Source organism: Heterodontus francisci, chromosome 4 (assembly GCF_036365525.1).
Source record: "Heterodontus francisci isolate sHetFra1 chromosome 4, sHetFra1.hap1, whole genome shotgun sequence".
NCBI lineage: Eukaryota > Metazoa > Chordata > Chondrichthyes > Heterodontiformes > Heterodontidae > Heterodontus > Heterodontus francisci.
Genome location: NC_090374.1, coordinates 123,062,964 through 123,077,582, shown reverse-complemented (window position 1 = coordinate 123,077,582; position 14,619 = coordinate 123,062,964). Strand labels below are relative to the sequence as shown.

At 44.7% G+C, this 14,619-nt stretch overlaps 1 protein-coding gene across 6 annotated transcripts in view; it reads right to left on the bottom strand.

Moving 5' to 3' along the window:
• ercc6l2 (excision repair cross-complementation group 6-like 2) overlaps positions 1-14,619 on the bottom strand; it is a 135,620-nt gene that overhangs the window by 10,516 nt on the left and 110,485 nt on the right. For all 6 annotated transcript variants that reach the window (XM_068030092.1, XM_068030093.1, XM_068030094.1 and 3 more), the window contains 3 exons: positions 10,602-10,682; positions 7,714-8,938; positions 4,939-5,093 (listed from right to left, as the gene is read on the bottom strand). In XM_068030092.1, the coding sequence (XP_067886193.1) occupies positions 4,939-5,093; positions 7,714-8,938; positions 10,602-10,682 (1,461 nt within the window). The remainder of the gene's footprint in view (positions 1-4,938; positions 5,094-7,713; positions 8,939-10,601; positions 10,683-14,619) is intronic.

The following is a 14,619-nucleotide window of genomic DNA, read 5'->3' as shown; positions in this document are numbered from 1 at the left end:
GTGGACAAGTCCCCAGGTCCGGAAGAGACCTATCCCAGGTTACTGAGGGAAGCGAGAGAGGAAATAGCTGGGGCCTTAACAGATATCTTTGCAGCATCCTTAAACACGGGTGAGGTCCCGGAGGACTGGAGAATTGCTAATGTTGTCCCCTTGTTTAAGAAGGGTAGCAGGGATAATCCAGGTAATTATAGACTGGTGAGCCTGACGTCAGTGGTAGGGAAGCTGCTGGAGAAGATACTGAGGGATAGGATCTATTCCCATTTGGAAGAAAATGGGCTTATCAGTGATAGGCAACATGGTTTTGTGCAGGGAAGGTCATGTCTTACCAACTTAATAGAATTCTTTGAGAAAGTGACAAAGTTGATTGATGAGGGAAGGGCTGTAGATGTCATATACATGGACTTCAGTAAGGCGTTTGATAAGGTTCCCCATGGTAGGCTGATGGAGAAAGTGAAGGCGCATGGGGTCCAAGGTGTACTAGTTAGATGGATAAAGAACTGGCTGGGCAACAGGAGACAGAGAGTAGCAGTGGAAGGGAGTTTCTCAAAATGGAGACGTGTGACCAGTGGTGTTCCACAGGGATCCGTGCTGGGACCACTGTTGTTTGTGACATACATAAATGATTTGGAGGAAAGTATAGGTGGTCTGATTAGCAAGTTTGCAGACGACACTAAGATTGGTGGAGTAGCAGATAGTGAAGGGGACTGTCAGAGAATACAGCAGAATATAGATAGATTGGAGAGTTGGGCAGAGAAATGGCAGATGGAGTTCAATCAGGGCAAATGCGAGGTGATGCATTTTGGAAGATCCAATTCAAGAGTGAACTATACAGTAAATGGAAAAGTCCTGGGGAAAATTGATGTACAGGGAGATTTGGGTGTTCAGATCCATTGTTCCCTGAAGGTGGCAACGCAGGTCAATAGAGTGGTCAGGAAGGCATACGGCATGCTTTCCTTCATCGGACGGGGTATTGAGTACAAGAGTTGGCAGGTCATGTTACAGTTGCATAGGACTTTGGTTCGGCCACATTTGGAATACTGCGTGCAGTTCTGGTCGCCACATTACCAAAAGGATATGGATGCTTTGGAGAGGGTGCAGAGGAGGTTCACCAGGATGTTGCCTGGTATGGAGGGCGCTAGCTATGAAGAGAGGTTGAGTAGATTAGGATTATTTTCATTAGAAAGACGGAGGTTGAGGGGGGACCTGATTGAGGTGTACAAAATTATGAGAGGTATAGACAGGGTGGATAGCAAGAAGCTTTTTCCCAGAGTGGGGGATTCAATTACTAGGGGACACGAGTTCAAAGTGAAAGGGGAAAAGTTTAGGGGGGATATGCGTGGAAAGTTCTTTACACAGAGGGTGGTGGGTGCCTGGAACGCGTTGCCAGCGGAGGTGGTAGATGCGGGCACGATAGCGTCTTTTAAGATGTATCTAGACAGATACATGAATGGGCAGGAAGTAAAGAGATACAGACCCATAGAAAATAGGCGACATGTTTAGATAGAGGATCTGGATCGGCGCAGGCTTGGAGGGCCGAAGGGCCTGTTCCTGTGCTGTAATTTTCTTTGTTCTTTGTTCTTTGTTTATCCCGTCTGGCCCTGGGGACTTATCTGTCCTCATATCATTCAACATTTCCAGCACATCCTCCCCCTTAACCTCAACCTGTTTGAGCATATCAGCCTGTTCCACGCTGTCCTCACAAACGACCAGGTCCCTCTCACTAGTGAATACTGAAGCAAAGTATTCATTTAGGACATCCCCTACCTCCTCCGACTCCAGGCATAAGTTCCCTCCACTATCCCTGATCGGCCCTACCCTCACTCTGGCCATCCTCTTGTTCCTCACATAAGTGTAGAACGCCTTGGGATTTTCCTTAATCCTACCCGCCAAGACTTTTTCATGTCCCCTTCTAGCTCTCCTAAGTCCATTCTTCAGTTCCTTCCTGGCTACCTTGTAACCCTCTAGAGCCCTGTCTGATCCTTGCTTCCTCAACCTTAAGTAAGCTTCCTTCTTCCTCTTGACTAGCTGTTCCACATCTCTTGTCATCCAAGGTTCCTTCACCCTCCCATCCCTTCCCTGCCTCATCGGGACAAACCTATCCAGCAGTCGCAGCAAGTGCTCCCTAAACAACCTCCACATTTCTGTCGTGCATTTCCCTGAGAACATCTGTTCCCAATTTATGCTCCCCAGTTCCTGCCTAACAGCATTGTAATTCCCCCTCCCCTAATTAAATATTTTCCCATCCCGTCTGCTCCTGTCTCTCTCCATGACTATAGTAAAGGTCAGGGAGTTGTGATCACTATCACCGAAATGCTCTCCCACCGAGAGATCTGCCACCTGGCCTGGTTCGTTGCCAAGCACCAAGTCCAACATAGTCTCCCCTCTAGTCGGCCTATCTACGTATTGAGTCAGGAAACCTTCCTGGACACACCTGACAAAAACTGCTTCATCCAAACTATTTACACTAAGGAGCTTCCAATCAATATTAGGGAAGTTGAAGTCACCCATGACAACAACCCTGTTACTTCTGCACCTTTCCAAAATCTGCCTCCCAATCTGTTCCTCCATGTCTCTGTTGCTATTGGGGGGTCTATAGAAAACTCCCAACAAAGTGACTGCTCCTTTCCTGTTTCTGACTTCCACCCATAATGACTCAGTAGACAAACCCTCCTCGACGACCTCCCTTTCTGCAGCTGTGATACTATCCCTGATTAACAATGCCACTCCCCCACCTCTTTTACCTCCCTCCCTATTCCTTTTGAAACATCTAAACCCCGGAACATCCAACATCCATTCCTGCCCCTGTGATATCCATGTCTCCGTAATGGCCACAACATCGTAGCTCCAAGTACTGATCCATGCTCTAAGTTCATCACCCTTATTCCTGACACTTCTTGCGTTAAAATAGACACACTTCAACCCATCATACTGGCTGCAACTTTGCCCTGTCAACTGTCTAACCTTCCTCACAGACTCTCTGCACTCGGTATCTGCCTGTTCAACAGCTACCCCATCCACTGATCCGTGGCTCCGGTTCCCGTGCGGAACCATGTGGTTCCTGTTCCTGCATTCAATGAGATCATACCTGCTCTGTATCTTAACTCCATCTACCCACCTTGGCTCTGTAACCTTTCATACCCTGCCTAACAAAAACACAGTTGCATTTATAAATAGACCCCAACATGCTGCTACCAACCTACTTTTGGAGCTTTGAAAGATTTTTAAATGTCTGGTCTATATCACTTAAATCTTTAGATAACTCCTCAGTTTTTTAAATTTAAAATGAACAAGTTGGCCAAACTGCTACTCATATTACTAGGATTTACTAGAATGGGTTCAGGGGTGAGGGAATAAAGTTGGGTGGATAGACTGGAGAAGCTGGGATTTTTCTCTTTAGAGCACAGAAGACTAGCAGGAGATTTGATCAAGGTGTTTAAAATCATGAAGGGTTTCGACAGAGTAAATAAAAAGAAACTGTTTCCAATAGCTGGAGCGTCAATAACCAGAGGGTGCAGTTTTAAGGTGATTGTCAAAAAGAACCAAAGGTAGCACAAAGAAAAACTTTTTTTATGCAATGAGTGGTTAGGATTTGGAATGTACTACCTGATAGTGTGGTGGAAACAGATTCAATAGCAGCCTTCAAAAGAAAACTGGATAAATAATTGATGAATAGAAGAAAAAAAATGAAAGATATGGGAAAGAGTAGGAGAGTGGGATGAACTGGATTGCTCTTCAAAAGAGCTGGCTCAGGTTCGATGGGCCAAATGCCCTCCTTCTGTGCTGCCCATCTCATGCTCATACTAGCTGGAAGTTTGCTCGACTGAATTGATCCCTTTCTACACAAGTACTGTAGTTTTATTAAAACAAGGAAAATCCTTATAAAAAAAATATTAAGAAGACATATTCTTCAGCACATTTAAATGCACATCAAGAGTAAGAAATGCATGTTGGAAAACATAATGACACAGATTTTGTGCGGGGATTTGACGGTGAACTGTCAGTGTTTACCATCATTACCCCTCTGAAACTGACCGCAACTTCAGGATTTAACACAACTGCAGATTGACACAGAAATCCTGAAACTGCGGTCTGTCACTTATTGCTGTGCCACAGTCAGCGTTGTGCCCACCACAACAAGCCAGCAATCATTGAAATCAGTTGATGTGGTGAGAATTTCCCCTTTCTCACTCTCACATCACTGTTAGAAATCCAATGAAAAAGTTACACCTTGTTTAACCAAATGTAATTGGGGATTTAACAGCGATCGGAGTAATAACTAATTCTGAACAACAGACCTGACTCTAAAAAAATAATTCTGTATTGTTAAATGTCACCATTATGATTAATTACTAGATTTTTTCTAAACTGAGTTTTTTAAAATAATCTTTTTAAAGCTTTTTTCATGATATTTCACCTTCTAGTTTCACTCCAAGTGTACGCCCCAATATTTATCTGACTGTATATAAAATTTTTAAAAAGTGATTTTATTTAGTGCTTTTCATTACCTGGTTGGCTGTCTGTGAGAATTCTTTAATGTGACTGCCTGCTTGGGCAGCTTGATAACATCACTGCAGCTCCAGGCTGGGAATCCCCACTAAAGAATACTGCAATCCACAGCATGGCGAGTGAGGTGAAGTTCTCGCCACAGAGATCACTAGATCTCTCAGTGAGACTTTCTTCAAGGTCAGTGGCAAGTGCCCTTTGCTCACTGCTGACCGCAAAATTCAGGGCAGTAGAGAATACCAAACCCGTGACAAGCTAGTCAGATCATCTCAGAACCAATGTTAACTTCCTGCAGTAGTTGGCATCATTCTGAAAGCCATATAACCAGCTTTATTAATGAGATTTTATGAACTAATAAATAAAATTGCTAAATGGTATAAAGTAATTTATTATTTTATATATATAAAAAATGATACTGTTCAGTCGTCATCTTACCTGTCTCGTGTGGACTGCTATATTGGCAGGAGTCTGGGAATATCGTTTTAGCTTAAATACGTCACGAATTGCAGTATGACTCATTTGATTTTCAGCCTTGCTGGATCCAATCACACGTTGGTTTGAATGAATGAAAGCCACTTCCTGTACATCACCTAATGATTGAAATATTAGTTAGCAGCAACCCTTTAAATTATTTCAAAGAAGAAAGTATCCCTCAGGAAATCAAATCATTTGTTTTGCATGACAGTTTCATATAAAAGTGTAACTTGTTTAGGTTTACTTCTTTCATCCAGTTGGGTTAAATTCAAATCAACACATTGATGAAGAATTATTAGTTAAAATGCACGATGGGGCTCCTCAGTTAATCAAAATGTACTTTGGTGATGGAACCCCAGACAGCCAGTTCTCACTTAAATTCCCAGACAGCGGATGGAATATTATGCTCTCCCCTGTGGCAGATTTGGAGGCGGGGAGAGCATAAAATCGGTTGGAAAGGTGGTGGTGGGGGGTGGGGGGGAACCCGCCACCATTCTGCCTCCGCTGAAATTTAGTCTGGGGCGGGCAGGCCTGTGAACAGCCTTCCCTCCCTGCCGCCAATTGAGGCCCTCCACCACCGACGCACAGTGGCAGCAGTGTGTACCATCTACAAGATGCACTGCAGTAATGCACCAAGGCTCCTTAGACAGCACCTTCCACACCTGCGACCTCTACCACCTAGGAGAAGAAGGGCAGCAGATGCATGGGAACACCACCACCTGCAGGTTCCCCTCCAAAGCTACACACCATCCTGACTTGGAACTATATCGCCGTTCCTTCACTGTCGCTGGGTCAAAATCCTGGAACTCCCTTCCTAACAGCACTGGAGGTGTACCTACCCCACATGGACAGCTCACCACCACCTTCTCAAGGGCAATTAGGGATGGGCAATAAATGCTGGCCCAGCCAGCGACACCCACATCCCAGGAACGAATAAAAAAAAAACTGTGTAATTAACTTCCAATTGCCCATGTGGTGGGCAGTCCTGTTACCATTCAAGAAGCACAGCATGAAAAATGGTGCGGGCTGCTTCCTGGCTTTGGGGGAGGGGTTCCCTTGTTCAAAGGCACATTGCCAGAATGAGAGACCAGGAATCAGGAAGTGGGGGGGCCGCTGAGGGCCAACGCCTGCTCTTGCTGCCGGCCCCCTCCCCTCTCCACCCTGTGAAACCCCTACTGCCCTGACCTACCTTAAGCCTGGTTCCAGCGCCACTTCTCAGTATCTGGTCGCTGCAGCTACAGCAGCAGCCACCTCCTCTGTAGTGGCACTGCAGCTGCCGACCTCTGATTAGCCGGCAGTTCTGGGACTTCCTGCGACGGGGTCCTAAATCCTATGGAAGGCCTGCCGCTGTCCAGTTAAGTGTCTAACTGGTGTTGGTGTTGGATCTTGGTGTTGGTTTCTCCCGACATCGAGATACCCGCCGCCAATGTAAAATTCCACCCAACATGTCTGAGGCTTGAAGAAACCCACTCTCTGTGATAAAACCAGACTGCTAACATCCTTGTATTTATTCAGAATAGGCCTCCAATCCATTTGTATTCAATACACATTATTTATTTCTGCCAGGATATGGCTTCTTTAATACAATTTAATGGAAACTTTGTTTTAAATCTTTACCAGACTTATCATATTCTGTTTTAGACATGCCTTGACTGGTTCCCAGTATCAGCTGCAGTTGAAGAGCCACACAGCACCTCCAATTAAGGAATCAATTTATTTTAAAGTTTGCAGCAGCAACCACTTTTTTTTATCCGAGCTAAGATGCTTGCATGCCATACAAATTCAGCACTGTAGACATTTTGGCGCATTTACACTGCAACTGTGATAGTTTTGCTTTAGACTGACATTGCAATGAAAGGAGAAGATTTTAGGCCCAGACAGTGCATGCATGAACTAAGAGGCCTAAGAATAGCCAGGAATTGGTCCTTGAGCCTTACCTACATATTTGTGGCTAGGATTTAATACCCTCCAGGAATCACCAGGAATGAAAGGTTAATTTCCTGGGCAGTGCTGCGAGCAATGCAGGAGACAAATCATAATGGCATTAAAAAAAAAATCAATTACTACTCAGGGCGAGCTGTTGGTGCCATGACTTGTCACCACATCGAACACCAGGAGTGTGGAGATGGTTGGTGGAGTGGGGATGTGGGGTGGGAGGAGAATTCCTGCTGCTCCTGGCTCCAAAGTACTTTAAGTTGCAAAAAAAAACACGTATTTTTAATTGGCAGTCAGAAGGGCTGCTGAAGAATTGTGAATTGGGCAGGCCCAACGTCTACTCTGCTCACTGGCAACTAACTATACTCAGGGATCCTTTAACAGGAGTTAGGTCCTAATTGGGGTTCCTAAAAAGTGGCCTCACGAGTTTAACAGTGGGGCCAGCACCTATGCTGACTGCGTGTAGGCCATCTCACATCTAAATTGGTATGCTTTGTGCTCGTTTTACTTTGTAAAAACAGGCACTAAGCATATTAATTTCAACCCTATAGTGTAAATGTAGCCTATCTCGCTTCAGGACAGAATTTTATTCTGCTTCACTTTGGAGTCTGTATGGGCCTTCAAACATGATTTACATTCAAGTTTTTTGTCAGTGCAAACAAGTTATCAACTCCACCCCAACACTGGTCTTGTAAAATGTGAATGCAACATACTTTTAACCCTCACAGTTACAAAGCCTGAACAATAGGCAACAAACATCCTGACTTTACATCCCTCTCTAAAAGAAAGATTTGCAGTTACCTAGCAATCTGTCCATTGATGCAAGCTGCTCCCCTTGACTTTGGCTCTGCTTTTTGTACCCTGGTACATCTTCACCTTTGGCAATTCCACTCGGCCTATTCTTGGGCCAAAACCGAACTTTGCTGCACTCTGGTTTACTTTTGCTTTTGCCCCTCTCTCTGGTTGCACTGAACCGGATTCGTTTGGTGGGGACATCATCTCCAGAGGATGAAAATTCCTCAATGTTGTACTGTCCTGTTTCTTTTTTAAAACGGACTTGTGATTTACTGTAAAAGCTTTTTTTGCCTCTTTTTGCTCCGTGTTCAGATTGATCGGACGTTATCTCTGGTGAATCTGCAGATATTTCAATGTCGTCCGACTCATCACTGAGGTTGCCTGGTTCTTTCAATTTGGCAGAATGGCTCAAGGGTTTCCCTTTTGTTATCTTGGGGCAATCACCACTGATTCCTGCTTTTGCACCAGGAAACCCTGAGTGCTTACAGGGAAACAAGACCCTTTCTTTACAGGAAATACTTGTGAAGTTTTCGTTATTCGAATCCTCAGAATCTTTTGACAGGAAGTTAGGTTTAGATTTCTTCTTGGCATGCACTTTTTTCTTTAGTCCCAACACTTTTGAAGGAGGGATGACATCATCACTTTCTTCTGTGCTGTTGTCAGTTCCCATGGCAATAGCAACATTTTCTAAAGTACCATGATACATGCATTTCTTTCCTAATTCAGCATCTCCCTCAGATTCACTAGAAGTACTCCAGTTTTGACAAAGCTTTTGTCTTGCTTGTTGAACAAGCCCATGATTTCTTCTTATAGGCTGAGCATCTGAGTGGGCCTTTGAGACTAGGTAGCTGCTCATGTGTTTTGCCTTTGCTACAGGGGCACCTGAATCATTGCTTGTGCTTTCTTCTGTGAACGGGTTCTCTAATATTTCATCATCAGAACTGCCATCACTCTCGTTGAATTCCTCTCCAGTGCCTGCTTTCCTGTCAAGGAATTTGGAAAACCCACACTGGACCAATGTGAGCTGTCCCCGGGTATCTGCATTGTGACTCGTTTCTACTAGACCACCTTTACTACTTTTCATTTTTGTCATACTTGAAGGCTCCGTCTCACTGTCACTGCTAAAGTCAAAAAATTGTTCTGACTTTCTTTTAGATGGCTTGCTCCCTTTATCAGATTGCACCAGCAAGTCCCGATTCTCTTCTCTCATTATCTTTCCAGTGTCCACGGTCTAAATATTAAAGAGAATATTACATGTATGCATATACCAATCAAATTATTAAAATAAAAACAGAAAATGCTTGAAATACTCAGTAGGTCATGTAGTATTTGTGCAGAGAGAAGCAGAGTCAAAGAACCTGATATTAATGCAAAGATGGTTTCCCAGCTGGGGGAGGAACTGCATTGGTGAAATGCAGAAGTAAACTTGGCAAGTCAAAATTGAAGAACCTGACTCGATTAAATCATTAAATTTTTCTTTCCCAGTTTTAAGTCTCCAAGCTGCACAGTCTGCTATTTAAAAGGGCCAATGCAGAAATGAAATTGAGGAGCCTGGATATGTTTAGGATGGATTCACGAACAGTAAATGCAGCACCCAGATTCAATGATGCTTCCCCTGAATTACTACGGGGTGCAATCGGGAACAGAAGGAAAATACCTTTCCCCAGCAATGGGACGAAGAAACCTGCTGTTCTCATCAAGAAGACATGGATGAAGATAGGTGAGGAGGTGAGCAGCAGTAGCATTGTGCCCTGGTATTGGATGTAGTGCAGGAAGCGATTTAATGACTTAAGCAGGTCAGGAAAAGTTTGCTAATTCACCAAAATTGTGCGGTATAAACCCCTCACCACCCACCCCAATACACATATACATTTCACTCTGTCTTACCAAGCATACTCCATTACATCGTTCATCACACCCACTGAACTTTTAGTAGACAAGGGTGCCATGTATATATGTGGCACATCTGCGTCCCTCACAATTAGAGATGGAGAGACTGGGAGCTCACAGGTGACAGAATTAAAAATACCTGACACAAATGCCAACTTTATTTCATCAATGACTGAACTATGAGAAGACGACGTATGGTGACTGTCGAGATTGTTACTTTGCCCAGACTAGTTATATTCCTTTTTTAGTCTTCCGGGGCCTACATCTGTACAGAAAGTGCTGCTGGAGACCTCTCCTTCTGAGAGTGTCCCATACAGGATGTACAGAACGCACCAGCACACATACCTGAACGGGTCCAGTTAGAAAGTTAGTTGGGTTTTCATCTGGTGAGTCACAATTCACAGTTGACCACAAGCAAAAGGTAGCCTGAGTGGGTTTTGAATGTGGACCTAAATAATCGGAGGAGTTGCACTGCATGAACCTTTCTTATTCCTACATTTTGTTCACTAATGCTACTTCTTTGCAGCTGAAGTATATTTAAAACTATTTTTTTAAACCACTAACAGAATGGACGGTTCAAAATTTCCTGCGATATTTTAGTTGTTCACATATAAAGAAAGTCTGGAGCAATCTACTCATCTACAATCTGCACTAATGACAACTGTCAACCGATCAGCTAGAAACAGCCATGTTGAGGTATCTGGATGTGCCTGGATTGTACGAATACATCACAGTACACTGCACACACCAGTAACTGTCATGAGAAAAGAATGTTTTAAAAGGTTATGTAATCAAAAGCTATCTCAGTTTTCAGATGAGCCTCCAATCCAGACCTTGAGCAGAGCTCATCTATGAGAAAGGGAGCTATTAAGCCAGAGACGGCATTGGGAAGTACCAGTATATCAGAGCGGTGAGGAGCCACTAGGGATCATTAATGTTCCCTGCACTCTCTATGAATTTCAGGTGTAGTATTTCATGCCTACATGATATGATGGAAAACTCACTGTTTCCAGCCTTGGTGCTGGAGGTTCTTCTCTCAACTGTGTAGCAGCTGTCATCACTCCTGCTTCTATTTGGCCTTCCCTCTGCAGCAAAACATATAAGAAATCACATGCTTTAGTTATATTAAAAGGAGGCGTGCTCTTAGTTATTAACAAGTAATTTTTGACAATTTTTGCAATTCTATGATAAAAGGGAATTGAAACTAGAAGGCACAGAAATGTAAATCTATTCCATTTGATTTCTTTTACAATCACCTCTCTAAACATTTTACTTTCCAGCATATAATGAACCAAGAGAACCCAGTTAAGTAGGTTCAGGAAGTGACTCTTTGACATTTACACAATGTGTTGCTCCCATTTAATCCTTAGAGAACAGAATATCCTTTGTTGCTATTCAAAATTCTGTAGTATTTAACGAAAAGAAAGATTGAGCATTTATATAACACTTTTCACAACCTCAGAACGTCCTAAAGTGCTTCACAGCCAACTAAGTACTTTTAGCACGTAGTGTAGGAAAGTTGGCAGCTAATTTACACACAGCAAGGTCCCACAAACAGCTGTGAGATAAATGACCAGGTAATCTGTTTTGCTGGTGATGGATGAGGGATAAATGTTGGTCAGCAAACAGGGAGGATTCCCCTGCTCTTCAAGAAGTGCCATGGGAATTTTCATGTCTGTCTGTCTGGCCTGACAGACCTTTGGTTTAATGTCTCATCCAAAAGTTGGCACCTTCAACAATACAACCTCCCTCAGTACTGCATTGAGGTGTTAGTCTAGATTATGTGCCCAAAACTCTGAAGTGGGACTTCAACCCCCAATCTTCTGACTCAAAGGTGCAGTGCTACCACTGAGGCAAGGCTGACACCTAAAATCATGTCAACACTCGCAGACATTTTCTATAATTTTCTAAGGCAGAACATCACAAAAGTAAAAATCCAAGAAATACAAAACCGTAAAGTCAAGGATAAAAATAGACCATTTAGCAACTAGAGAAACGCAGAACATTTCTTCTTCCTTGGGGAGGCGGGAAGGCGGTGGCGTAGTGGTATTGTCACTAAACTAATAACCCAAAAACCCAGCGTATTGCTCTGGGGACATGGGTTCAAATCCCACCACAACAGAAGATAGAATTTGAATTCAATTAATCAAAAAAACCATCTGCAATTAAAAAGCTAGTCTAATGATGGCCATGAAACCATTGTTGTAAAAACCCATCTGGTTCACTAATGCTCCTTAGGGAAGGAAATCTGCTGTCCTTACCTGGTCTGGCCTACATGTGACTCCAGACCCACAGCAATGTGGTTGACTCTTACATGCCCTCTGAAATGGCCTAACAAACCACTCAGTTGTATCTAACCACTACGAAATCAATAAAAAGGAATGAAACAGGACAGACCACCTGGCATTAACCTAGGCACCAGAAACAACTATGGCAAACCCAGCCCTGCCCAACCTGCAAAGTCCTCCTTACTAACATCTGGGGGCTTGTGCCAAAGTTGGGAGAGCTGTCCCACAGACTAGTCAAGCAACAGCCTAACATAGTCATACTCACAGAATGTCCCAGACACTGCCATCACTATCCCTGAGTATGTCCTGTCCCACTGGCAGGACAGAGCCAGCAGAGGTGTTATACAATAGGGAGGGAGTTACCCTGGGAGTCCTCAACATCAACTCCAGACCCATGAAGTCGCATGGCATCAGCTCAAACATGGGCAAGGAAACCTCCTGCTGATTACCACCTACTGCCCTCCCTCAGCTGATGAATCAGTACTCGTCCATGTTGAACAGCACTTGGAGGAAGCACTGAGGGTGGCAAAGGGCACAGAATGTATTCTGGGTGGGGGACGTCACTGTCCATCACCAAGAGTGGCTCGGTAGCACCACTGCTGGCTGAGTCCTAAAGGACATAGCTGCTAGACTGGGTCTGTGGCAAGTGGTGAAGGAACCAACATGAGGGAAAAACATATTTGACCTCATCCTCACCAATCTACCTGCCTCAGTTGCATCTGTCCATGACAGTATTGGTAGGAGTTACCACCGCACAGTCCCTGTGGAGACAAAGTCCTGCTTTTACATTGAGGATACCGTCCGTTGTGTTGTGTGGCACTATCACCGTGCTAAATGGGATAGATTTCGAACAAATCTAGCAGTGCAAAACTGGGCATCCATAAGACGCTGTGGGCCATCAGCAGCAGCAGAATTGTACTCAACCACAATCTGTGACCGCATGTCCCCCACTCTACCATTACCATCAAGACAGGAGACCAACCCTGGTCAAATGAAGATTGCAGGAGGGCATGCCAGGGGCAGCAGCAGACATACCTCAAAATGAGGTGTCAACCTGGTGCAGCTACAACAGAGGACTACTTGCGTGCCAAACTGCATAAGCAGCATGCGACAGAAAGAACTAAGTGATCCCATAACCAATAGATCAGATCTAAGCTCTGCAGTCCTGCCACATCCAGCCGTGAATGGTGGTGGACAATTAAACAACTAACTGGAGGAGGTGGCTCCACAAATATCCCTATCCTCAATGATGGGGGAGCCCAGCATATCAGTGCGAAAGATAAGGCTGAAGCATTTGCAATAATCTTCAGCCAGAAGTGCCGAGTTGATGATCCATCTCGGCCTCCTCCTGACGTCCCCAGCATTACAGATGCCAGACTTCAGCCACTTTGATTCACTCCGTGTGATATCAAGAAACGAGTGAAGGCACTGGATCCTGCAAAAGCTATGGGCCCTGACAATATTCTGGCAATAGTACTGAAGACCTGTGCTCCAGAACTTGCCAAGCTGCTCCAGTACAGCTACAATACTGGCATCTACCCGGCAATGTGGAACATTGTCCAGCTATGTCCTGTACACAAAAAGCAGGACAATTACCACCTCATCAGTCTACTCTCAATCATCAGTAAAGTGATGGAAGGTGTCATCAACAGTGCCATCAAGGAGCACTTGCTAAGCAATACTCAGTTTGGGTTCTGCCAGGGCCACTCAGCTCCTGACCTCATTACAGCCTTGGTTCAAACATGGACAAAAGAGGTGAACTCAAGAGGCGAGGTGAGAGTGACTGCCAATGACATCAAGGCAGCATTTGACTGAGTACGGCATCAAGGAGCCCGAGCAAAACTGAAGTCAATGGGAATCAGGGGGAAAACTCTGCGCTGGTTGGAGTCATACCTAACGCAAAGGAAAATGGTTGTGGTTGTTGGAGGTCAATCGTCTGAGCTCCAGGACATCACTGCAGGAGTTCCTCAGGGTAGTGTCCGAGGCCCAATCATCTTCAGCTGCTTCATCAAAGACCTTCCTTCAATCATTAGGTCAGAAGTGGGTATGTTCACTGATGATTGCACAATGTTCAGCACCATTCGCAACTCCTCAGATACTGAAGCAGTTCGTGTAGAAATGCAGCAAGACCTGGACAATATCCAGGCTTGGGCTGATAGGTGGCAAGTAACATTCGTGCCACACAAGTACCAGGCAATGACCATCTCCAGCAAGAGAGAATCTAACCATCTCCCCCTTGACATTCAATGGCATTACGTTCGCTGAAATCCCCACTATCAACATCCTAGGGGTTACCATTGACTAGAAACTGAACTGGAGTAGCCATATAAATACCGTGGCTACAAGAGCAGGTCAGAGGCAAGGAATCCTGCTGCGAGTAACTCATCTCCTGACTCCCCAAAGCCTGTCCACCATCTACAAAGCACAAGTCAGGAGTGTGATGGAATACTCTCCACTTGCCTGGATGGGTGCAGTTGCAACAACACTTAAGAAGTTCGACACCATCCAGGACAAAGCAGCCCGCTTGCTCAGCATCCCATCCACAAACATTTACTCCCTCCACCACCGACGCACTGTGGCAGCAGTGTGTACCATCTACAAGATGCACTGCAGCAACGCACCAAGGCTCCTTAGACAACACCTTCCAAACCCGCAACCTCTACCAACTAGAAGGACAAGGGCAGCAGATGCATGGGAACACCACCACCTGCAAGTTCCCCTCCAAGTCATGCAC